The sequence below is a fragment of the Rhinopithecus roxellana genome, chromosome 9, assembly GCF_007565055.1.
Source record: "Rhinopithecus roxellana isolate Shanxi Qingling chromosome 9, ASM756505v1, whole genome shotgun sequence".
In the NCBI taxonomy this organism is placed as follows: domain Eukaryota; kingdom Metazoa; phylum Chordata; class Mammalia; order Primates; family Cercopithecidae; genus Rhinopithecus; species Rhinopithecus roxellana.
In genome coordinates, this window is record NC_044557.1 from 21587656 (window position 1) to 21612234 (window position 24579).

The 24579-nt window shown below is 47.0% G+C and overlaps 1 protein-coding gene across 1 annotated transcript in view; it reads right to left on the reverse strand.

The window, feature by feature from the left end:
* Positions 1-3565: 3565 nt before the first annotated feature.
* MYOM2 (myomesin 2) overlaps positions 3566-24579 on the reverse strand; it is a 98218-nt gene continuing 77204 nt past the window's right edge. The window contains 7 exon segments of the mRNA XM_030937489.1: positions 3566-4361; positions 5677-5732; positions 6698-6720; positions 7917-7953; positions 8209-8372; positions 19220-19325; positions 24425-24463. Of these exon segments, the coding sequence (XP_030793349.1) occupies positions 4044-4361; positions 5677-5732; positions 6698-6720; positions 7917-7953; positions 8209-8372; positions 19220-19325; positions 24425-24463 (743 nt within the window). The 3' untranslated portion in view covers positions 3566-4043.

Below are 24579 nucleotides of genomic sequence, written 5' to 3' on the forward strand. Positions count from 1 at the left end.
GGCCTGCGTGCTCCAAAATTACCCACGTGACTAATGACAAAGCAGGGTCTTCCAGAGAAATAAAGCTGTGGCAACTAAACCTAACATGTGAGCCCAAGCTGCATCCTGAACTCCAGCTGGGGAACCCCTCCAGGGACGTTGTCGGGATGACTGGCGAGGTTAGCCTATGGATTTACAGATGGCGCTGCTGTGTGATGGTCGGTCCCTCAACGTTGAGAGCTGTGCTGTGGAAACACAAGGGAACACTCTGCTCCTTGTTCCTGGGAAGCAACCAAGACAGAGAAGTGTGACGCCGACGATGTATGAAATGTATTTCCAAATGGCTCTAGGAAAAGTTAATTTTTTTTTTTTCACAGAATCAATACCCCGGCAAATGACTCTGTACCCTCCCGGTGTCATCCTCACAGCTGTCAAATGAAAAACTCAAGCAGCGAACTCCGACCACCGCCCTCCCCGTGCTGAGCCTTTGCTGCCTCCCCTGCCACATGCATGGATTCATAAAAAGCGACGAAAGGGCGAACACTTCCTCCGAGAGGTAAGCCCAGTATTTCCAGGGACAGGCAGTGGGCGATCTAGATGCCTTTCCAGGTGCCCAGTTCTCCTGAGGTGGCCGTGGGTGATCCGAGTGGCATCACCTATATCTTGAGACATTCATTTGCATAAACACAGCAGCACCCAGATCTTGGCTTCTAATCCCACCCTCCAGTAAAAGGAACCAGGGGTCGTTGGAGAAATGGGTCTAGGACCAGGGCAGGGAACACACAGACGAGCCTGGGTGTCCTACAGCGCCAGAAAATCAGGCTGTGCCCAAAGACAAAGCCATGAACAGATGCAGGAGGCCGGCAGCAAAGGGCTCCCCATGGCCAACACTGGAAAAACCTGAGCAAGAAAGTAGGCTGGGCATGGTGGCTCACGCCTGTAATCCCAGCACTTTGGGAGGCTGAGGCAGGTGGATCACCTGAGGTCAGGAGTTCAAGAACAGCCTGGCCAACAAGGTGAAACCCCATCTCTACTAAAATACAAAAGTTAGCTGGGTGTGGTGGCAGGTGCCTGTAATCCCAGCTACTCAGGAGCCTGAGGCAGGAGAACTGCTTGAACCTGGGAGGCGGAGGTTGCAGTGAGCCGAGATCATGCCACTGCTCTTCAGCCTGAGTAACAAAGGGAGACTCTGTCTCAAGGGGGAAAAAAAGGAAAGAAAGAAAAGAAAGAAAGGAGGGAGGGAGGGAAGGAAGGAAGGAAAATGCACGGCGGAGCATGGGTCACATCCCAGAGATGAAACACAGCACAAGAGTCCATGCAGATATCAGTAAATGACGGGATAAATAAATCGGGAGAGGAGACAATCTTTCTTGCAGAAGAATTATAAATAACAGAGGTAGATGCTCCTGCTCCGAGAGGTGAACGTGATTCCATGCTCTTCCTTCTTTGAGGGTGGCCTGGGCTGAGACAGGCTCCCAAGGAATAGAAGGAGAAGAGGAAAAAAGAGGCATTTCATGGGAGACAGCAGGCAGACATCACCTGAGCCAGTGACGAAGGTTAGTGGATGTCGGGCGCCATGGTGTCACGTGACTCCTCTTCCCAAAATCACTCACCCCCAATCTCATCACAGGAAGATCGTCTTCCATGGACTGGGAACCTCGACTGGGGAACATCCTACAAGATACCCAGCAAGCCTCCTCCAAGCCACTAAAGTCATGAAAGGCAAGGACAGACAGAAACCGTCGCAGGCCGGAGGGGCTGGGAGACGTGACCAGCAAATGCATCTGGTGTCCTCGATGGGTCCTGGGACAGAGAGAGGGCGCTGGGGAAACCCAGCAAGGTCCAAAGGCCGCGTGGAGGTGAGGCCATCATCTCGCCCCACAGCAACACAAGAGGTGAACAACAGGAAGACTGTGTGGAGTCCACTGGGGCTCTGCACTGTTGTAAAGACACTTCGCTACATGTCTGAGACTATTTATTTAAAAAAAAAAAAACTTATTAAAAAAATATTATAACTCAAAACTATAGAGGCAGTAAAACGCTCAGGGACTGAAGGGAAGAATTTTATGCCAGAGAAAAGACTGTGCGTGATGCAACAGTGGTGGACATGAGTCCTGGTCACCCAACCAAACCCACAGAGCCAACAGCACCAGGAGTGAGCCCGGAGGAACTCCAGCCCCGGACAGTGGTGAGGCTTCAGTGTGTGTGCAGTGGTTGTAACAAGTGCCAGGAGTGAGCCTGGGGTAAACTCCAGCCCCCGGCAATGGTGAGGCTTCAGTGTGTGTGCAGTGGTTGTAACAAGTGCTAGGAGTGAGCCTGGGGTAAACTCTGGCCCCTGGCAACGGTGGCACTTCAGTGTGTGTGCAGTGGTTGTAACAAGCACCAAGAGCAAGCCCAGGGTAAACCCTGCCCCGTGGCGATGGTGATGTCAGTGCAAGTGCAGCAGGTGTAACAAGCACACCCCTCTGGTGGGAGGTGTTGGTCGTGGGGGAAGCTGTGGTTGGGGTAGGGGCTGGAGTGGAGATCTCTACCTTCCTTTTAACTTTGCTGTGAACCTAAAACTGCTCAAAAAGGGGATCTATTAAAAAGAGTATAGATGGCTTTAAGAAATTCACAACCATTTGAATTCTTTCCCATGAACCACAATTGCTAAACAAAAATGACTGTTTAAACTGGAAAATAAACAAAATCTGTTTACCTAAATCAAGGTCAAATGGAGACAAGCCTGTCTGTGCCTACCCTCGCCAAGCCACTTTGGAAAATGTGGCTCCACCAGGCAGTAAGAACAAACTCCGCTGAAGTTCACCTGCTTGACAAAGGGAGAAATAATAAAAATAAAATTCTTGCTGACATTCACTTTACTGCCATGGAAACCAGCTCAGCCAGCTTTATGTTACTGGGACATATTTAGTTCTCAGGATTTGTATTATTACCTTAGAAAAATATAACAAAATCTCGTAAAATTTGGATTGCCCTTAATGAGACAGAAAGGCAAAACATTCTTAATTATCAAAGCTTTTCCTGTTATAAAGCAACAATAAAACTAAAATACTGAAATGGGATTTTTATGCCAGAAGAATTTCAGCCTCTTTCCAAACAAAGGAAGAAGAAGTTCAAAGAGAGGGTATGTTCCTCCTAAACATGTTTTTTAACTTCACCAAGAGGCCTTGTGTAGGCCGCCAAGTTTTTATTTTTCCTCCATGGCTACTACAGTGATCATTCCAAAGGAGTGCCTTTTTTCTTTTGATATCCCTCCCTAATTCATTAGCACACTGAAAAAGAACAGAGCCATCTATGCATTTTGTTTTCCCTGTGGTATAATCACTAGGTGACCTTTCTAAGCCTTGCACAAAACGCACACTTCTTAAGACTGGTGCTGTCTTGGGTGCCACTTGGGGCTGGCAGCCCAGCCCCACAGGTCGGAGGGGCTTTGGAGGTGTGATTCATCATGCCCTACCTCTGGAGTGTGAGTGCACTGTCTGCACCCCACCAGCCACGAAAGTGCATGATAACCCATAATTAAACAAGCCAGGAGGGTGAGCAGGTGCAGGTAGGTGTGATTTGGCACAGGAAAACCACAACAAGGTAATTTTTGAAGTTTTATTTGCCTAAAGCAAGAGAAAACAAGCTTAACCAGGTAACACACGCTTCAAAGGCTCCACAGCCAGGATTTCAGAACTGCTAGATCCCGCGGCCCCCAAAGAGCAGCACGGCGGCTTCTCGGTGGCTTCACACAGACCACCACATGCTCCACACGTCCAGGTGCCACGCCCATATGCCCACACCCGTGCAAATGCTAGTGTGTCATCTGCCAACCCACTCTCTGTCAGGTACCTGCCGTCTACCCTCGTGTAAACACGTTGTTCAGTCTTGTGGAAAATATTAGCTTTCTCCCTTAGACGAGTATAATCATCACCAAACGCAAAAATCAAAAGCACAATGTGTGATCAACTACCGGCCCACACAGGATGCCACTCGGACACCGGCTGCTCCTCTGGAACAAGCACACAGCACTCCTGTCTCTGCCACGCATATTTTCCCATCTCCAGGCCGGGAAAACGCCTTCACTGGCCTGGCGCCGAGGCAGATGCTGGGATGAGCTTGGGTTTGGCTTGCTGGGGTGGGGCCACGTCCGGGATCTTCTCCCCGTGTTTGTACACGCTCACCGTCACATCAATCTTCTCCCCACCATACTTGTTCTTCACGTTGATGCTGTACTTGCCCGAGTCCTCAGAGGTCACGCCTTTGATGGTCATGCTGACGTACTTGGCCTGCTCCACCTTCACCGAGAAGTGCTCGCTGAGCTGGATGTCCTGGTCATTCTTGAACCAAACCACTTCGGGGTCAGGGTTTCCAAACACCGTGCAGGTGAGATTCAAGGTCTTTGGAAGGAAGAGGTTGGTGGAGAAGGAAGAGTTAGGAAAAGGAAAGTCCTATCACTCCCTCAGACGGTGTGCTCCAGGTCACACTCAGTGACACCCCCTCAGACGGTGTGCTGCAGGTCACACTCAGTGACACCCCCTCAGACGGTGTGCTGCAGGCCACACTCAGTGACACGTATTGGTCCTTCAATCGTTTGTTTAGCAACAAGTCTTTATGTACATAAGCGCCACTCTAGACAGAGCAGCCAGAGGACATCAGGGAACAGGTTCACTATGTCACGGGGAGCTCATAAAAAAAACAGTGAGCACATGTCCTATTTATTCTCAGCTTTTATCCATAGCCTAAGTCAATTAACTAATTTGAAAGTAATTTAATTAAGCTCTATGTTTTATAGTAGATATAGCCAACCTGCTCCCAAATTCCTTTCTATTTAGACGTATGGGTCCCTTTTACCAGTTCCTCTGGCAGACCCCATGAATATATTGTCTTATAACTGGTAAATTGGAGGCAAAAAAAAATGCATTCTTGAAGCTTAGTTAAAATACGCTTTCAGCCTAGAATAAAGTGAAACGATTGCTAATTTCTCAATTACATCCTAAGATGACATCTCAAGAGCTCTACAGGCTTTTCCTTTAACTGCTAAAGAAGAGGTCTATAAACTTTTGTCTTCTGGCCTAATAAAATTCTCTCAAGTATCTCTGTCCCTGTGACATTGAGTCAGACCCGCTGAAGCAACCAGAGAAGTGTCAATTAGATATCAATAATTCTCCTGACAGGCAACAAATTACACTGCAGTAAGTGGCTTCCACGATGTGTTCCACAGTGACCTTGAGAGTGGGAGCAGAGATTTTTTTCTTCTGTGTAGTAAAAGCTGTGTTCTTTCACACGGGAAGAGGGGGCCTGCACCTTCATACAGGCAGGCAGGCCACAGCGGGTGTGGCCGCCTCGTCCTGCACTTGCTCCTCTGGGTGAATGGCCACAGGAGCAGGTGGCACCAGACCCCGGCAGACCCTGAGGGCCTAGAAACACCCATAGCCACAGCACCTGCCCTGAGGTGCCCAAGTGGCACAACGTGTTCCTGTGACCACAGGTTTGTGGATTCAGAATGTTACGCGATTCCTTCCTTGGAGAATACAGGGGTTATCCCAGGCCGTCTAGGAGGGGCAGGAAAGTAGGGGTGACTATGGGTTCCCTGCAGGTTGAGTGAGGACACAGAAGCCCCTCGCTGGGTTCCCTCTGCTCTGCCCCAAAAGGAGGGGCTGCATGCACTGCACCGTGCTGACGCCCCGCCCCGGCCGAGTTTAGAATCCTCACCTTCCCTTCCATGATGGTCACCACATCAGGCAAGCCGCCAATCAACCTGCCACGATCTGCGATGGGAAAGGAAAAGCACTTCAGTTAGGAAAACATATGTGGGACGTTCCCGCGGAGCAGGGGCCGTGTAAGCAGCAGCGGGTACCAGGGTGAACGTGGGGAGGAGTTTATGCTCAGGAGAGAGAGCACCAAAGAAAAAGATTTATACGTTGACAGTTGAGGGATAAACCAAAGCCAAGGGAAGGTAGGTGAGGAGATAATAGACTCTGTGAAGGCGAGGGGGGTGAAACACTCCAGAGGAAATGTGAGATAGGGGCTGGTCTTGAAGGGTGAAGAATTCACCAAGGACTGAAAGCCTGGAGAGCCGCGTGTGTCCGAGTTGGGCAGAAAATGAAGGGGTCCTGGCCGCGCCTGGTGGCTCACGCCTGTAATCCCAACATTTTGGGAGGCCGAGGTGGGCAGATCATCTGAGGTCAGGAGTTAGAGACCAGCCTGGCCAACATGGTGATACCCTGTCTCTACTAAAACTACAAAACCTAGCCGAGCATGATGGCGGGAGCAAGGCTCTGTCAAAAAAAAAGAAAAAGAGAAGAGAAGAGAAAAAGGGACAGGGACAGGGAAGGGAGGGGAAGGGAGGGGAGGGGAGGGGAGGGGAGAGGAGGGGAGGGAAAGGGAAGGGAAGGGAGGGGAGGGGGGAGGGGAGGGGAGGGGAGGGAAGGGAAGGGAAAGAAAAGTGAAAGGACCCTGGGTGTCTGGGCTGCAGATTCCGCAAGGGAAGACGGAGGACAGGAGTGAAGGTGGGGGCCCAAGGGGTAACGGGGCTAAGGCCAAAAGCAGTGCAGGGACCAGCAGTGCAGGACGTGGGGCTCCAGGACAGGGTGCAGTGTTGGTGGCATTGTTACATCAGGGTGGGGGGTTGCTGGTTATTATTTAATACACAAAGTTGGTACTCTAAAATATAGACCTTTTTGCCCCACCCAAAATAATTTACCATCCTGGTTACAATCTAACAGGTACTTACTCTTCTCTGCAAAAGCAGCAGCTCTAAAAGTTAAAGGGGACAGAGAGGAGAGAATGAAAAAAGAGTATGAGAAAGTGCTTCCAACAAAATGTACAGCTGAGAGACTCACTAGCGATGAGAGCAAAAGAAAGAAGGAAATACGTTGTCATTCTCTTAGAAGAACACGTTCAGATCACAGGATCCCAGCATGGATATCATCACTTTTCCTGATGGTTCCCACTGCCCATTTTGAGGTGGAAAATGCCCTATTATCCAGATGCTAAAACCCACAGAAAAGTTTAGCATTCCAGTTCACAGGTTGAAGAGATTTTTTTCTTCCACAAATTCACCAGATTGCACTGGAGACTTGAGATATTTTTGGAACTTGTCAGTTTCTGATCTATCTTGCTCATCCCTGTACCCAATCAACAAATGTTTATTAAATAAGCTAGCACAGGCCAAGGACTGTGGTCAGCTTTGGATGTGCGAAAACTCGATCGTGCATTTGAAAACCCCGAATTTTCCTTAAAAAGTTGCTCTGTGTGATGTGCAGACTGATGATAATTGACAGCAGCAGCATCACCATCTTGGACTAGCATCGCCATTTTAAGTTTTCCTTGATTAGAAACCGCCTAAGTCCAGCTCAAAAACATCAGCTTAAAGGCTAATGTCAGCAGGACCATAAACCACAAATGACACCTCCAACCAGAAACATACCAACCTTGGGATAACCAACCCTCCAATCAAAAACATTCCCACCCTTAGATAACCTCCCCTCCAACCAGAGGCATTCCAACCCCACAATGAAACTCTCCTTCACACAGAAACACTCCTAGCCTGAACCAGAACCTTTAAATACCCTTAGTCTGTAAGAGAAAGTGGTTCTGACCGAAATCTGCCAGAAGACCCACTCAGGTCTATTCTCCAAAATAAACCTGTCTTTGACTGTTAAGCTGCTTTGCGTGTCTCTTTCCTCTTTCTTCAACTCTTACAATAATGATTTTCGAAATTCATCCAGGGTTCCGATGACCCTGGACAGTCCGTTGATAAATGCATTTCTGGTTTAGGAGAATGCCCACCCCTCCACATACTGCATTGCTTAAATTGCCACTTCTGTCCCAGGAATGGCTCTTTCTTTGGGTCACCCAGGCTTCCATACAGATTCCCACATGCAGCCAAATTGACTGGGACTCAACTGCCCCCAGGATGATATCACAGTAACCAAATACGCAAATCTTACTTGAGTTGCTGGAATTCTGCAAATGCTTCATCAAAAGCTGTAAGGAAATAGTTCTTATGTTAGTAACCATTTCAGTGTTCAGATTTTATTTATTCACTCAAATATTCTACCAGTGAATCTGGTTCATGAAAACTGATATACTGAAAGAATGAATAAAGTGATTTTTTCATTTTCTCTAAATGAAAATCATAAATTCCTATTGTCTCCTGTATTCATATCGTATTCCCTCCCTTCAGCATCTAAATGGATTTCTAAATAGAGATTGTTAAATGCTAAAGAAGAATTCTCTTACCTTGGCCGGACAGGTCGAGGGAGCGTTGATGGTTATCTTTGCCATCGAAAATCTCAAAAGTGTATTTTCCTTTATCCTTCTCTGTCGGCTCACATATCTGCAGCCAGGCCATCTCTTCACTCCCCCCGATTCTCATATGCTCACTGGATGAGATCTTAGCATCTCTTTAAAATAGCAACAGGAATGTATCCAAGTTAGGGTCTCCATGTCACATGCACAATGTCTACGGGGCAATGTCCTGCTGCTGTGACAGCCTTCTCTAACTTGCTGATGCCAATATCACAATAGATTATTCTGGCTGTTACGAATGTATTGACCACATCAGTAACTCAGATCTGAAAACCTTCAAACATTAAATGATACTTAATTTTCAAAGGTATATTATTATTTACTTGTCACAACATAATAGACTTAACATTATTCTCTACAGTATGGTAGTTCCTCAAAAAATTAAAGCTAGAACTATTATATGATCCATTAATTGCACTTCTCCATAGATGCCCTGAAGAATTGAATGCAGGGTCTTGGAGAGAGATTGTCACACCCACATCCTTAGTAGCATCGTTCACGACAGCCCTGGTGGGGAAGCAGCCCAAGCGTGCATTGGTGATGAATGGATCAACAGATTGTGGCCCATAAATACATGAGGGAAATCCCAATGCCTGCTGCAATGTGGATGAACCCTAAGGACATTTTGCTGAGTAAAATAAGCCTGTCACAAAGAGACAAACATGTACTCCTATGAAGGGCTTAGGTAGTCAGATTCACAGAGACAGGAAGTAGAACTGTGGGTACCAGGGGCTGGGGGAGAGGAACAGGGAGTGAGGGTTTAATGGGAACAGAGTTTCGGTTTGGGAGGATGAAAAGGTCCTGGGTGGTGGTGGTGGTGGCTACACAATGATGTGAATGTACTTAACACCACTGAACAGTACCCTTAAAGATGGTTAAAATGCTAACTTTTACATTATGTGTATTATGCCACAATTTTTTTAAGGTTAGATAAAAACAAGGTGCTCATACCATTCCTGCCTTCTAAGATTCCCACATCTGCAACGTATAAGGCCAACCTGTTTACTGCAGACAAATGGGTATAAGTTATTTCCTAACATTACTTCAGTTTAGAGGGAGCCTGAGAGATTTGTGGAAGTCGTAGTCACGGGCGCATGAAAACAGGACTGACTCCAGGGCCACACAAGAGCTGGAATGTGGACCTGTTTCTCTCAGGCACCAGCTCCAGAACAGCTGGAGCTCGGGGAAACGGGCTATGTCAGTTGCACAGAAAGCTAGCTGTGGTGCTTGTGGCATCTTTCATTACCCTTGCCGGCAACCAAGAATGCCTTGAGTTCCATCAGGAAAAAGAATTCTCCAGCCCTCCTCACCATCATAGCCTTTTTCTCTGTTATTCTTTCCTTCAACAAACATATCTTAAGCCTATAATAAATGCACAGCTCAGGCCGGGTGCAGTGGCTCATGCCTGTAGCCCCAGCACTTTGGGAGGCCGAGGTGGGAGGATCACATGAGCCCAGGAGTTCGAGACCACCCTGGACAACAAAGCAAGACTGTCTCTACAAAAATACAAAAATTAGCCGGGCATAGTGGCAAGCACCTATAGTCTCAGCTACTCAGGAGACTGAGGCAGGAGGACTGCCTGAGCCAGAGAAAGTCAAGGCTGTAGTGAGCTGTGATCACACCATCGCACTCCAGCCTGGCCAACAGAGTGAGACCCTGTCTCAAAAAGTATATATGTAAAAATAAATGCTTGGCTCTGTGTCCTGGTCTCTGGTGGTGGTGCTGGCAGTGTGTGTCAGAATCGAGTCTGTCCAGATATAAAGTGGGAGCTCACTGAGGGCACAGCAGGATCCTGGTGCACACTAAGCCAGAGAGGACGAAATGGCTGCTCCCAGGGATGGTTTTGTGAGATTGGCTTCAGCCTGAGACTTAGCATCTCAGATCCTGGACAGAGAAGGGAGGATCTAACGCTGCCCATGTGGGGTTGTTTTAGGAATCCAAGAAGATATGATCAACATCTATTGAAGCAACTCTGGAACATAATTGATACACATTTGTCTACAATAATCAGGTCGGCCTCCCCTGTTGCCGATGTGGGACGAGCTCGTGCTGCCTTAGAAGGCAGGGCAGTGTGAGCACTTTATTTATATCTAAACTTTTAAAAATGGTGTTAGAATGCACATCATGTAAAAGGGACCCCTTTAGTCCTTCACAATATGTTAATTATCTCCCTTTTCCCATGAGCTGACCCTCCCCGGAACGAGGCAGGAGAATCGGACCGGGCAATCCTTCAGGACTCTCTCAGTCCCACACCTGGAATTCTGTACGTTGCTGACCCGGGAGCCTCACAAAGGCTGAGCCCGCAACAGAGCCCCGTGCTCTGCCCAGCTGCTCTCAGTCCACCGTCAGCACGGGCTGCGCGGGGAGCGGGGGAGGGAAGGAGAAGCGATAAGGCCAGGACCCCAGGACCCCAGGACCCCAGCACTCCGGAGCCAGAGAGGGCCAGGCCGACAGTGCCGTGTTTGCAAGCTGCAGGCTGGCGCTCACATTCCAGGCGACACGGACTCGCCAGGTTCTCCATCCGTGGTGTGGCCCAGGGCAGGTGAGCATCAGTGGCCACACCAGCCGTCCTGTGAGCTCACAGCAGGTCGCCAGTACTAAAGTGATTGATGGGCCATTCCAGCACTCAGACCTACTTATCCCTGTGTACAAAAGGGAAATTAGACTTTACATGGTGATTCTCAGCTCTGCAGAAAAGAAAAACCTTGCAAGAACATATACCAAGCAGTGGATTAGCCAGTCAATCCCAAACCCTGGCGTGCGAGGAGCAGCAAGAAAGCCCATCTGTGCAGAGACCTGAAGGTAAAGAGACACTGGCACACTGTAGGGACATCACAGCTTGATTAAGAAAGACTTCTTTATCCCCCCCACCCCCCGCCTGTATGCACTTACAGCTGAACACTTTACAGACCAATCAGCGGATTGGAAATTACAGATCAGTGGGGAACTGACCCCACTGTAATCGTTTATTGACTAAATGTACCCCATCCAAGGAAACGGTTCACCAAGGGTGTGGAACTCTTCTGGTCAGTCAGAAAAACTTGTTTTGCCAACACCGATGGGCCTTAGTCATCTTGTCACCTTCTCTTGTTGGAACTGATGAGGGTCAAAGTTCTAACAAATGCGCGCGCACACACACACACAACCAGGCACTGCCAACTTGGCTATATGTGCTTCCTGCACACACAAAGACTCATGGGGCAGGATTCCAGCCTGAGACTCCACACATCAATAAGTCCCTCAGTCCTGCTTGGCCCCACCCTGCTTCCCTGCCCTGCAAAGCCTGGATGCTGCTTGGGGACTTGTGATGAGCTCCCTGCTTGTGGGTAAGGGGACGATTTTTGTCATGCCTGGTGTCTTGAATCCTGCACCAAACGCTGTGTTTGTGCTGACGCTGGTCAGTCTCACTGAGAGGACGCAACAATCGCTGCCGCCCTGTGTGAGCTCATCCCCCTGTATGAGCTCAACCTCCCACACACCACATGGGTGTTAGGGAGAAGACAACGTTTTCTTGATCTCCATTAACTCAAATATGTCTTCTTCAAAGAGCTAAATTATGCGCCAACACTGTTGCATCCTAGATGTATAGACGAAGATGTTCAAACCTGTGCTCTGTGTATGTGTATGTGTGTTTGTGTGTATGTGAGAAAGAGAGAGAGACTAGAATTTCTTCCACGGGGTAAAACTGTAAACAGCCCCGACATCTCACTGTTTAGATTCGGAGCCATGAAGAAAAGCTAGTGAAGTTTCCACCGTATCAGCCACGTCGTACACAGCTTTGTCCAACAGGTGAAATTCACTGGGCCGCTAAGTCACCTTGCAAACGCTTCATGAAGTGGTGGATTTTAGCCTTTGCGGCGTTTATGTTCTGCTGGACTACGTCCCATCCCAATGGTGATCCGTTCTACTCACACAATTAGCAACTTGCTTATAGACAAAAGAAAGATAATTTTATTTTGATATAGGTGACAAGGGAAAAAGGTACACCTTCACACAAGCATTCATAAAATAGCTGTAAATGTGTCCAACCGGCCTCCTGACTTTGGTGTAACTGGACACACTGGCTTGGCAGCAGTGAAGACAAGGGCCCCCCTGCAAACAATTGCTTCACTGGCCTCACGTTGATGGCCCTAGGCCTTTGGAGTGACTTATCATTCAGGTTTCACTTTTAAAAAGTGACCCTCTACTTCAATGAGAGATTCTTTACAACAGCCACACAATTTGGGGAAGGAACACTTGAACCCAAATCTCAGCCAGTGACAAAGGGTAAAAACCACTGTAATGAAGGAATGGTGTCCACTGACCACCAGATCACACACTGGCCCACTTGGTGCCCTTCTCGGAACCCACATGCTCCTGGCCCCACCTCCTTCGTCACAGCTGCGGCCTCCGCTGCCACCCCGGGATCTGGGTAAACATGCACGCATGCAAGATGCCCTGAGCCAGGACCCCACAGCCTGCAGCTGGGACACTACCCTTCCCTGAGCTGCAGGTGCAGAAAGGTAGCCATGAGCCTGGGATCAGGAGCCTGCTTAAACCCCAATCCCAGCCTCGAGCTGCCCATGTTGGTGTTCTGACCCTGGCTTCTCTTGCATTACACACACTTCTCTTGGACTGGGTTCTAAGTCTGTTCCCTCAATATGACTCAGACAAAGTCACTCACAGAACATGGACAGCCATTAGCAGAGGCTCCTGCTGTCCCTGATGTCTGCAACCCTGGCTGCTCACCTTGAGGGCAAATGCTAGTTTCCAGCTTCCTACTCCTAGCTTCAGGGTCTCACCCTAGACCCCACGCCCTCTCATTTGGCTTCCCCTGAATGAGCAACTTAAAAGAGGGCCAAACACGTCCTAGTGCTCAAAAATAGCTGTTCATTTCTTTGACTATCTGGTTGCTGAATTATAACTGTTGTCTTACCTAGACAATGACTTAGACATACAGGGATTTTAAAAGTATTATTATTGTTGTTTGAGACATAAATGAGCCAAATATGACAAAACCTCTTCTTCATATTACTTGATTACAAAACATGACCAAATTCCCTCATTCCAAACTAAAGTGAAAATGGTTTGTATTAATACAAGACAGTGGAGGATAGAAGAAAGCACACGTTTCTGCTCCTTCGTGCAAAAGCAACCAGCAGTTCAGTCGCCTGTGACGGGGTAGGTGGGAAGGAGACAGGTAAGGGGCATGGGGGCAGGTGAGCAGGGAGGAGGAGAGAAGGTCTGGGCTCCAGTTCTGTAGCTCAGACTCTTGCAACCACACTGCCTTTCACATTTCCCAAAATAGATGAGGAACATCAGCGTGAAAGCAAGGGGACCCCAAAAGAAAATACGAACAGTAACAAACGAACGTAACTATGTCGCAAATGAATTGCTTATCACCCAGAACACAAAGAAATACAGCAGCTTTGGAAAGCCATATTTTGATTTGATACTGCATGGCTAAAGATGAAAGGAATTAATTGCAGGAAACACTGAACTCTAGTTTGCACATTTCTTTCTCACAGAGATATGAGTTACTAATTCTGAAACTGCTTGATGTAAATACTAGGATTGGGAAGAAAAAAAAAAAAACAATAGATGATAGCCAGGCTCCTCCCTGGGGAACCGAGTTACAGCTCAGGAAAGGGGCAAGGCTTGAATGAAGCCTGTGGAGTTGGACTGGACTGGGATCCTATCAGATTCTAGTACACAGACGGTGAGATGCAGAAGTGGACATGGATGTACAAGTGTGTGCCTCCGCGTGCACCCACATGTCACCCAGTCCTGTCTCCAGAGCGTGTAAGACCTGCGGCTCCCTGAGACATTGACAGTCTCTGATGCCACCCTTGGTTCAGGAGCCAGGGCTTCTGGGATTGTAGAACTGGGGCAGAAAATACAAGACGAGTTGGGAATGTTTTACGGACCCAGAAAATAAGGCACTGCTGCTAAGAAGACACAGGTACGCATGCTGGAGCAAGCAGGTGACAACCAGAAGGAGCTCCCAAAGGCCAGAGCTGGAACAATTTGAGCAAAGTCACAGCTCACAACATAAAATCAGCATCCCTGAGTCCAAACGGATACAGCCAAGCAGCTGAATGAGGAGGTACACAGAGGAGAGGCCAGCACCTCCCAGCAGAACAAACATAGGAGGAAGAGGGAACTAGAAAATTACCCTCCACCCAGCCCCTCAGAAATCAGTGCTGCAGGCCAGATTCACTGCTGAACCTCAAATCTCAGCACACAGGTCTGCAGAGGGACAAGAGACTTGCCAAGTCCTAAAGTATTTACTAATTACCAAGGGAAAAATAATAACGTTCCCAAGAAGAGACAGGGCAGACATTGCCTTAACCCAGTGATCAGATATCAGCATGGCTTTTGTTGTATTCCAGCTAAAACTGAGACACCAACCCAATCATGGGAAACACCAGGTAAACCCAGACGGAGGGCATGCTTCAAAGTGACAGACAGACGGCTTCAAGGCACCCATGCCAAGAGAGATAAGGAGAGCCTGAGGAACTGTCCTAGACAGGGGGAAACCAGGAGCCAGGACACCTGGTTGCAACATGGGACCTGAGATTCAACATGAGAACATGGAAAAGGTCATTCCTGGAAAAACAGGTGCAACCAGAACTGGTCTGTAGCGGAGTTAATAGCATTACATCATCATTCAGCTCCTGGTTTTGATGGTTATAAGGTGGCTAGACAAGACGTTAACCTCAGGGGAAGACGATGGAGGATATAAGGGAACTCCATACTTTCTTCCCAACTTGTTTATGAGTCTAAAATTATTTCACAGTGAACGATTTAGAAATATTATATATTTGTAACTTAATATTATATATAGTAAAATAAATGGTTGGAACTAACACAAGTGCAAAAATCTAAAAACTAAGTCTGAGATCAATAATGGCTGACAGACCAGGCGTGGTCGCTCACACCTGTAATCCCAGCACTTTGGGAGGCTGAAGTGGGTGGATCACCTGAGGTCAGGAGTTTGAGACCAGCCTGGCCAACATGGTGAAACCCGGTCTCAAATAAAAATACAAAAATTGGCCAGGTGTGGTATCACGTGCCTGTAATCCCAACTATTCGGGAGGCTGAGGCGGGAGAATCACTTGAACCCAGGAGGCAGAGGTTGCAGTGAGCCGAGATCACACCACTGCACTCCAACCTGGGTGACAGAGCAAGACTCCGAATGAAAACAATAAAAACTAAAAAATAATAATAATAACGACTGACAGAGGCAGGTAGATGGAAGCACAAGAACAGAGCTGGAGCCTCAGAGGCAGTGCTTCCGTGGAGTCCACTGAAGGTTGTTACTGATGTTAGCCCTGAGGTTTCAACAGCACTGTGGTGTCGGAGCTGGAAAGGCAGACTTTCGCTCTTCCCAGTGCGGTCTGACATTCAAGTGAACTCCACCTAGATCTTGCTCCCCTTTTGAAGGGAAATGTAGATAAAATGGGAAAATTCCCAAAAGCTAGGAAATATTTGCTTCTAGGCTGGAGAAGACAGCATTGAGGAATGCAGACCTCCTTCGGGAAGAGCCTCACAAGACGGGACAGCCTGCGGGGACCTTAACATACCCAGCAGCCTTTTGCTACTGCTAAATAGTGAACATCAGTGTCTAATAGTGTCTAAATAGTGAACATCAGAACACATGCAGAGAACGGGAGATGCCCTGTGCTTTCTGAGAGGGGACTGGACACACCTGGAGCTCCCACCCCTGCAGCTGTCACAGGCCAGGACTGCAAGGCAGCCCACACGTAGGCTGAAGCCACGCCCAGGCCAGAGGGAAGGCCCCATCACCGGCCCAGCCCTTCCCACTGGAGACACGGCCAGCCATGGCCCCTCCCACCCTGTGGACATAAGGACGAAGATGTGCCAGGGAAGGTGTCTGGGGTGTCAGGCAGGCATCTCTCCTCCCAGTTAGTTCAATTTAGTTGAGATTTTAGGAGAGCATTTACAAAGTCAGGCTCTGTGTGTGAAATTTCCTGAATTGAATTAAAATACACATTTGGAGTTTGAAGCATGCTCTTATTTTTATGCCACAAAGACACTGTGGGGCATGCAAGGTGGCTCATGCCTGTAATTCCAGGGTTTTAAGAAGCCAAGGCAGGAGGATTACTTGAGCCCAGGAGTTAGAGACCAGCCTGGAAAATATAGCAAGACCCCGTCTCTACAAAAAATCTAAAAATTAGCCAGGCACGGTGGTGTGCACTTGTGGTCCCAGCTACTCAGGAGGCTGAGGCAGGAGAATCACTTGATCCCAGGAAGTCAAGGCTACCATGAGCTAGAATGGCACCACTGCACTCCAGCCTGGGTGACAGAGCAAGACTCTGTCTCAAAAACAGAGACAGAGAGAGAGAAAGAGAGACTGAAATTTCTTTAGTTTCTGAGATACTTTCAAGACTTCAGTGGTCAATATGTTAAGAATCTGAGATCTAGCCATGTCTAGATGATATATTAATCTCACTTTTGAGTAGGAGGACAAAATCTCTTTTCTGAAGAACATTTTTGCTGAATTCCTCTTTGCCTGCTTCTAACTCATGTTGAATAATTTCCAACCTTCCCTTAAAGTGACATCTTCTATAGCCTCTGATGTATTACTCAGCATTTTTAACTAAAGAACAATTGTCTTTGCTTATGTCTGCATTTCACAAAATTCTCATTGCACTCTATTGATTCCATGTCACCCATTAACACAAAATATTCCAGGACCCACAGCACCAGTCTTTGGCAGCTCCATTCCCTGGCTTCATAGGTTTTGTGAAGTGAATTATTTAGCTTTAAATGGCTAAAGTATATTTCAACAAATTTTCCAACAAATTTTCGTATTATTCTTTTTTTCCAGTTGCTATCTAGTAAGAACGCATTTAGTCATCAAGCAGTGAATTACAATCATACATAATGGCTACCTAATATAGTTTCACGTTGTTTAATAGTCAAATAGTAAGAAGTTAAGGTCTTAAAGTTATAGTTTAGTTATAAAGGTGCTAAAGAAATGCCTGTTTTGTTGTATAATGAATTTGTTTGGGGAAGAGAAAACAGAAATAATGTTACTTTTACAAGTCTGTGGAATTTACAATAACACCTCCTTCCCTTTTTGTATCTAGGGATGCTTTCTACTGATCCAGGGTCACTGAAGAATCAGATGCGTGAGCTGTGCCCCAATCTGCCTGCCTGTCCAGGACCCATCTCCTCCAATGGGCTTGGAGCTTCTTGGGAGAGCACTGATTAGAACCAGACCAGCCAGCATTCTAATCCCTGCTCTTTCACTTAGTAGGCTGTGACTGACAAAATGACATGTTTCTCTCCCTGAACCCCAGTTTCCACATCTATAAAATGTGGGTGTAAATACCTAACTTACAGGGCATTTGTGAAGATTAGATAAAATAACGTGTGTTGAATGTGTAACACAAAGTACCTGCTTGCTAACACTAACACGACCTATATCTACACACACATTTCCTGTGTGTTCACACACATACACGGGGCATGTGTTTAATCCTGTGTGTGGACGTGTGTTTAATCTCTGTACCCCCCAGAGCCAGCACAGTGCATGGCCTGTACTACAAACCACACAAGGCTGAAAAGGGGGTTGGCCTCTCCCAGAAGATGAACATGTTTACGACGGATGACAGGACACACATTACAACTGTGTACAACTTACAGCAAGACAATACGCTGTAAATAACAAGGAAGCTCAAAGATGCTGATGATTAATTCTCCTTTTCCAGGGGAAGGTTTGATTCAGCTAGAGACATAGATTTACTCATTGTCCTACAAAATAAATCCTGATAAACAATTATATCACAAAAACACACCAGAGTTCCAGTCCTGTAAGCTCCTGTTATCACAGTCCTTTTAAAAAAGACCCTGCCTTTAATACACTTTCCTAACAAATCCCTTAACATGGGATCTATAGGGACTTCCTTTGAGTTTGAATACCAGACTAGTAAACTTAAAGACGTGCAAGATTCCAAGCATGGATGTACTGACTCCATTACAAGATGAAAGCATAGTATATCAAAATTGAAATAGGAAAAAGAGCTAAGAACATATATGCTTTCAACACTTCAGTTTACTTACAAATACAGTCACCTAAGCAAACCAGTGATACTAGGGGCGTTAATATTTGGGTGCCTTGACACCATCAAATAATTGGCCTGAACACGTTGTCCTTTGGAAAGCAAAGAGATCGATAAAAAGCCACCATCCCTGCTCTGTCTGTCCTTCCCACCCACCTGAAGTCCACTTTTATCTGCGGTGACGTCTAAGGGGTTGGTGACCCTGATGCGAGTCCTGTTTTCGGGGACTCCTCAATTCAGCCAGTGGTTTGCCTGGTTGTTTCAGATGTTGGCTTGTGCTTTGGCTGGGAAGAAACCAGATGCCCGGGGCAGGGCAGCAGGGACCTGCCCAGTGCTATGGATTGCATGAGAAGTCTCTGGTAGTTTTCTCAGTGACCCGTACCAGCCCAGAGAAGCATGAAATACAGAAAACCTTGCTGGGTCTTCAGACTTGGTCTTGTTCTCTTCCTTTTTTAATTTTAATGATTGGGCTTGTTTTGGTCCTTTTACTTTTAATCAAATCTAGTGGAATCCAACAGACTGGAAATTTGGAGTCTGGTTTCTACACATTATTTATCAGTTCTGCCTCAGCTCTCTGTTCGCTTCCAGAGAAAATGTGTTACTAGCAAAGCCACCTTTGGTGACTGAGACATTGGAGAAATTTGTCTGTAACACTGTCAGGAATTTCACCTCTGCCTCCTTCTTCCACGTCCTCCCCACTGCCGTGAGGGATCCCTTCCCTGAGCTAAAAGTTGTCATCATTGCTTAAAATTATAAAATTTTGAGAGGAAATGGCAGTGTCTTGATGTTCCCCAGGGAACGCCTGGTCCCAGCTGTGCGCCCTGGACAGCCCCGTCTACAGCACAGCTTCCATCGGCTGCTGTCACACTTACTTGTGCTGCCAGTTCACTTTCATTTCTTCTGTAAAATACTTCATGAAACACTGAAGTCGTATTCCTTCTGGGGTGCAGAGTATCTTCAGTGGAGAAGCAGATTTCCCTGAAGAAAATAAAACATCCTCAGATCTAAGAAAAGGAGTGCTTGCTGTATGATCACAGAAGGCGTCGCTGCGGCAAGCCCTCCTGTCCCCACCTGCAATCCTGTTCACACGTGTGTCTCTCATAAAGTTGGCCAGCCACAAATTCTTATACTTTATTCCTATGCTGTATCCATTCATTAAACAAGCTCTTACCATGCTAGAATTATCTGAAAGCTCTTTGCGGAACACTGTGAAAGACACAGAACTGTCTAACAGATTCAGCATCTGCCCCTCAGCAGCTTTGCTTAAGAAAAGGAGGCAAAGTAACAACAGCGCATGGCAAATGCTATGTCAGTTGACCCTACGCTGAAGTATTGTAGAAAATCCGCAAAAGGATTTAGCAGGACTCTTTCAGGTGGCAGTCCAGGAGATGGGAGCACCTCGGTTGGTTCTTCAAGACCAATGAAGCTTGGGTCAGAGGAAGGAAAGCAGAAGAAATCCCAGAGGCCACAAGAAAATGCAAGAAACGAGAACACACATAGTGTGCTTGGAATAAAAATGTAGACTAATTCGATTAAGGTAGGTGATCTATGGGTCAGATGTCAGCAAGGAGAAGATAAGGAAGTAGCATTGATGAACGCAGAAGCTCTGAACTGGGTAGAGATTGTTATCAGATATTCAACCTTTGGAAATTTACATTCACATAAAGTTACCTAGAAAACTAGATTTACATAATTAGCACAGATAATGGAAAATAAGATGGTCACCAACTGTTGCGGAGGATATTGTAGCAAACAGCGATTTTAAATAGTATTTTTTCATTTTAGTAAGCAACTTGAAATTTATATTATATTAAAATTATTCTTAGTTTTCTACATAGTTATTGTGCTTCTAGGAGTTCACTCAAAGAACATATTCCTAAATATTGAAAGAGCCTTTTCTTGCCCAAAGATGTGCATTGTACAATTATTTAAAGTAACGAAAAATCATTAATTTCTCAATAGAAAAGAGCTCAAACCATGATATTGTGATTCATGAAACAATAAGTAATTATTTTCAAAAGTTAATGTGAATGTCACATCTATATAAAACAAAGAAAATTATTATAAAATATGTGGAGGAAAAAAACAAAAAATGAACGCTGTTTGTGACTCCAACTATGCAAAGAAATAAAACCAAAATAAAAACGCTTGTGATAGCAAAGCTCTTTGTTTTCCTTTTATCCTTAAATGCACATGAGGAAAGAAAGAACATCAACCAAAACTAAATAAATAAAGACCCCTTCCGTGACAGAGTTGGGGAAGAATGAAGAGATCGTGCGTGAAGCTCTCTGCGGCTGCGTCACCGCGTCTCGCCAGAGTGCTGCCTGCCTGCGGCTGCGTCACCGCGTCACGCCAGGGCACTGCCTGCCTGAGGCTGCATCACCGCGTCTCACCATAGTACTGCCGCCTGCTGCTACGTCACCGCGTCACACCATAGTACTGCCTGCCTGCGGCTGCGTCACCACGTCTCACCATAGTACCGCCGCCTGCGACTGCGTCACCGCGTCACCTCGCGGTACTGCCGCCTGCGGCTGTGTCACCGCCTCACACCATAGTACTGCCACCTGCGGCTGCGTCACAGCGTCATGCCGACGTACTGCCTGCCTGCGGCTGCGTCACAGCGTCACACCACGGTACTGCCGCCTGCGGCTGCATCACCGCGTCATGCTGAGGTACTGCCGCCTGCGGCTGCGTCACGGCTGTCACGCCGACGTACTGCCTGACTGCGGCTGCCTCACGGCGTCACACAACAGTACTGCCGCTTGCGGCTGCGTCACCGCGTCACACCGAGGTACTGCCTGCCTGCGGGTGCCTCACAGCGTCACACCACAGTACTGCCACCTGCGGCTGCATCACCACGTCATGCCGAGGTACTGCCTGCCTGGACCTCCACACCTCCCTAAACCCCGCTAGTCCACTGCAAGGGAGGAAAGCACCCAGGAACCCAAGGGACAACAGGGGAGGAAATGGCCGACTTTGAGCCCATCCCCAGAGCTTCCGGAGGTGGGGGGAGGGGCATGAGGTCTAGGGAACTGTGCGGGGCTAAGAAAGCCAAGAAGTGCCCAGGGAATGGAGTGAGCCCAGGACTCGGAGGGTCCCTGCATCTGGGCCGGCTGCAGACAAGAGGGTTACTGAAAATCTGTAAGAAGCAGAGATCCCTGACCACCATCTCCCCTCCCCAGTCAGGTGGGACTCTGTTTCCTCTACCAGGAGACAGCAGTTCACCCTTCAAGGAATCACAACTTGAAAAACAGCTTGGGAACTGGGTGAAGTTAACAGACTGCAGGGCCATATTCCCCCACCCGACCCCCTTCCCTCCCCTCAAATTCGCTGACACTGACTCATGAAACCAACACCACCCTAACCAGGTGGAACACGGGAGGGTCGGAGCAGCCTGAGAGCAAACCACAGAGACCATAAGCAGCTCCCCCAGCCTCCATCAGCCTCTCCCAGTGCTCCCCCATCCTCCCCCAGTGTTCCTCCAGCCTCTATCAGCCTCTTCCAGTGCTCCCCCAGACTTTTTTAGCCTCCGGCAGTGCTCCCCCAGCCTCCATCAGCCTCTCCCAGTGCTTCTCCAGCCTCTATCAGCCTCCCCCAGTGCTCCCCCAGCCTCTATCAGCCTCCCCCAGTGCTCCCTCAGCCTCCATCAGCCTCTCCCAGTGCTTCCCCAGCCTCTATCAGCCTCCCCCAGTGCTCTCCCAGCCTCCCAGGGCTCCCGTGTATGAGTCTGTATGCATCGGTGTGTGAGAGTCCACATAAGTGTGTGCCCATATGCGTATGTGTGTGTGTGTATGAGTGTGTGGGCGTCAGTGTCTGAGAGTTCACGTGTGAGTGCATGTATAAGTGTGTGTGTGTCGGGTGTGGGTATACTGGTTGTGTGTGTGTGTATGAGTGTGAGTGGGAAATCGTGTGTGTGAGACTGCTGTGTGAGTGTGGGGATGTAAGTGTGTGGGTGTGAGTGTGTTGACAACGTGGCTTCCACTTCTTTCATTCTGATATGTCAGGGAGAGACTATGGCCCACGGTGTCTGGTTTCCCATGACAATAAAGGTTCCCTAGTGATGTGGGAAGTTCTGGGCCTGTCCCCTCTGTCCCTATCCAACTCCCAACATAATGTGTATGTCCTCTCAGTGGCTGCATCTCTGCCTCGAGGTGACGAGCACACAGTGAGGACTCTGCCTTTTACATTTGCCTTATACACACTCACTCTTCAAGACCTTCTGGTCAGTTCTGTTATCCGTGAGTGACCCTTGGGCACATAATGAGATATTTTAACACAAAATAATTTCATGAGTATAAGAGTAAAGCCACATTTTTACTACCCAAAACAATCTAAAGATTTAATGCAATTCTTATCAAAATTTCAATGTTGTTTTTCACAGAAATAGAAAAATAATCGTTGGCCAGGCACAGTGGTTCAAGCATGTAATTGAGGAGTCTGCAGCAGGCAGATCACACGGTCAGGAAATGGAGACCATCCTGGCCAGTGTGGTGAAACCCCGTCTCTACTAAAAATACAAAAAAATTAGCTGGGCATGGTGGTGCGTGCCTGTAGTCCCAGCTACTCTGGAGGCTGAGATAGGAAAATTGCTTGAACCTGGGAGATGGAGGGTGTAGTGAGCTGAGATTGACCCACTGCACTACAGCCTGGCAACAGGAAAGGACTCCATCTCAAAAAAAAAAAAAAAAAGGAAAAATAATCCTAAAAGTCATATGCAATCAGGAAAGCCTCTAATAGTCTAAGCAATCTTGAGGACAAAGAACAAAGCTGGAGGCATCGCACTCCTTGATTTCAAAATATATTATATAGTTACAGAAACCAAAACAGCATGGTACTGACATGAGAACAGACAGATCAGCCAATGGAACAGCATAAAGAGCCCAGAAATAAAACTAAACATTGATGGTCAATTGGTTTTCAACAAAGATGCCAAGAAGATACAATAGGGAAAGACAGTCTCTTTAATAAATGGTGCTGGGAACACTGAATATCCACATGCAGAAGAGTGAAATTGGTGCTTTAACTTACGCCACAAGGGAAAATCCACTCAAATTGGATAAAAGACTTAAACGTAAGACCTGAAACTGCGAAGCTGCTGGAAGGAAGCTTGGGGGAGATGCTTCACCCCATTGATCTGGGCAGTGATCGCTTGGATAGGATGCCAAAAATACAGGCAACAAAAGCAAAAGTAAATAAATGTGACTGCACAAAACTAAAAAAGCTTCTGCACAGCAAAGGAAACAATTGACAGAATGAAGAAAGAACCCATGGATTGGGAGAAAAAATATATTCAAGCTATGCATTAGCTAAGGGACTAATACTTAAAATCCATAAGGAACTGCACAGGAAGAAAACAAGTAACCCATTAAAAATGGGCAAAGGATCTGAACAGATATTTCTCAAAAGAAGACAGAAAAATGGCCAACAGATACCTGAAAAATACTGAACATCTTTAATCATCAGGGAAATGCAAATTAAAACTGCAGTGAGATATCATCTCATACCTGTTAGAATGGCTATTATCAAAAAGACAAAAGATAAAATACTGGCGAGGAGAGAAGGCTACGCTTGTGCACGGTTGGTGGCATGTAAATTAATACAGCCATTATGGAAAACAGTGTGGAGGTTCCTCCAAAAACAGGCTGAACTGACATGTGATCCAGCAATCCCACCTCTGGGCATTTATTTGTAAAGATAACATAATGATGTAACGTGTACGACGCAAAGTGAGAGTTTTGAAAATTCATTACGGCTATTCAACACGTGTACAAAGCCGCTCACAGCAATTGTGTACAAAGCAATCATGCCAGTTAACCTAAGGCAGGATAGAAGAAGTGGCTAATCAGGAAGCCCAGACAGTTTCTTAAAGTAAAATTCAAACTCCAGACAAAACTGTGAGAAGTCCTTGAAGAAGCCTCATGGGCAGCAGATCACCACCCTGCCCTTCAATCCAGGGCCTCACACAGAACACCCACCGCAGCTCCATCGTGCCCTCTTTTGCAGCAGTGACTGCCCATCTCAGGAAATAGTGATTTCAGCACCCCAAATGACTTGAAAATTAAAAGGCATTTACTTACCACAGACTCTACTCATTGCCAAAATCATGTCGTCGTACACTGAAAATGAGAAGGGATACGCACCATTACGACATGTAATTTTAACAGAAAGCCGCATTTTCAATGTTTAATTAAATCGATACAGGAAATTGTGATATTCAGTTGAAAAATGAATC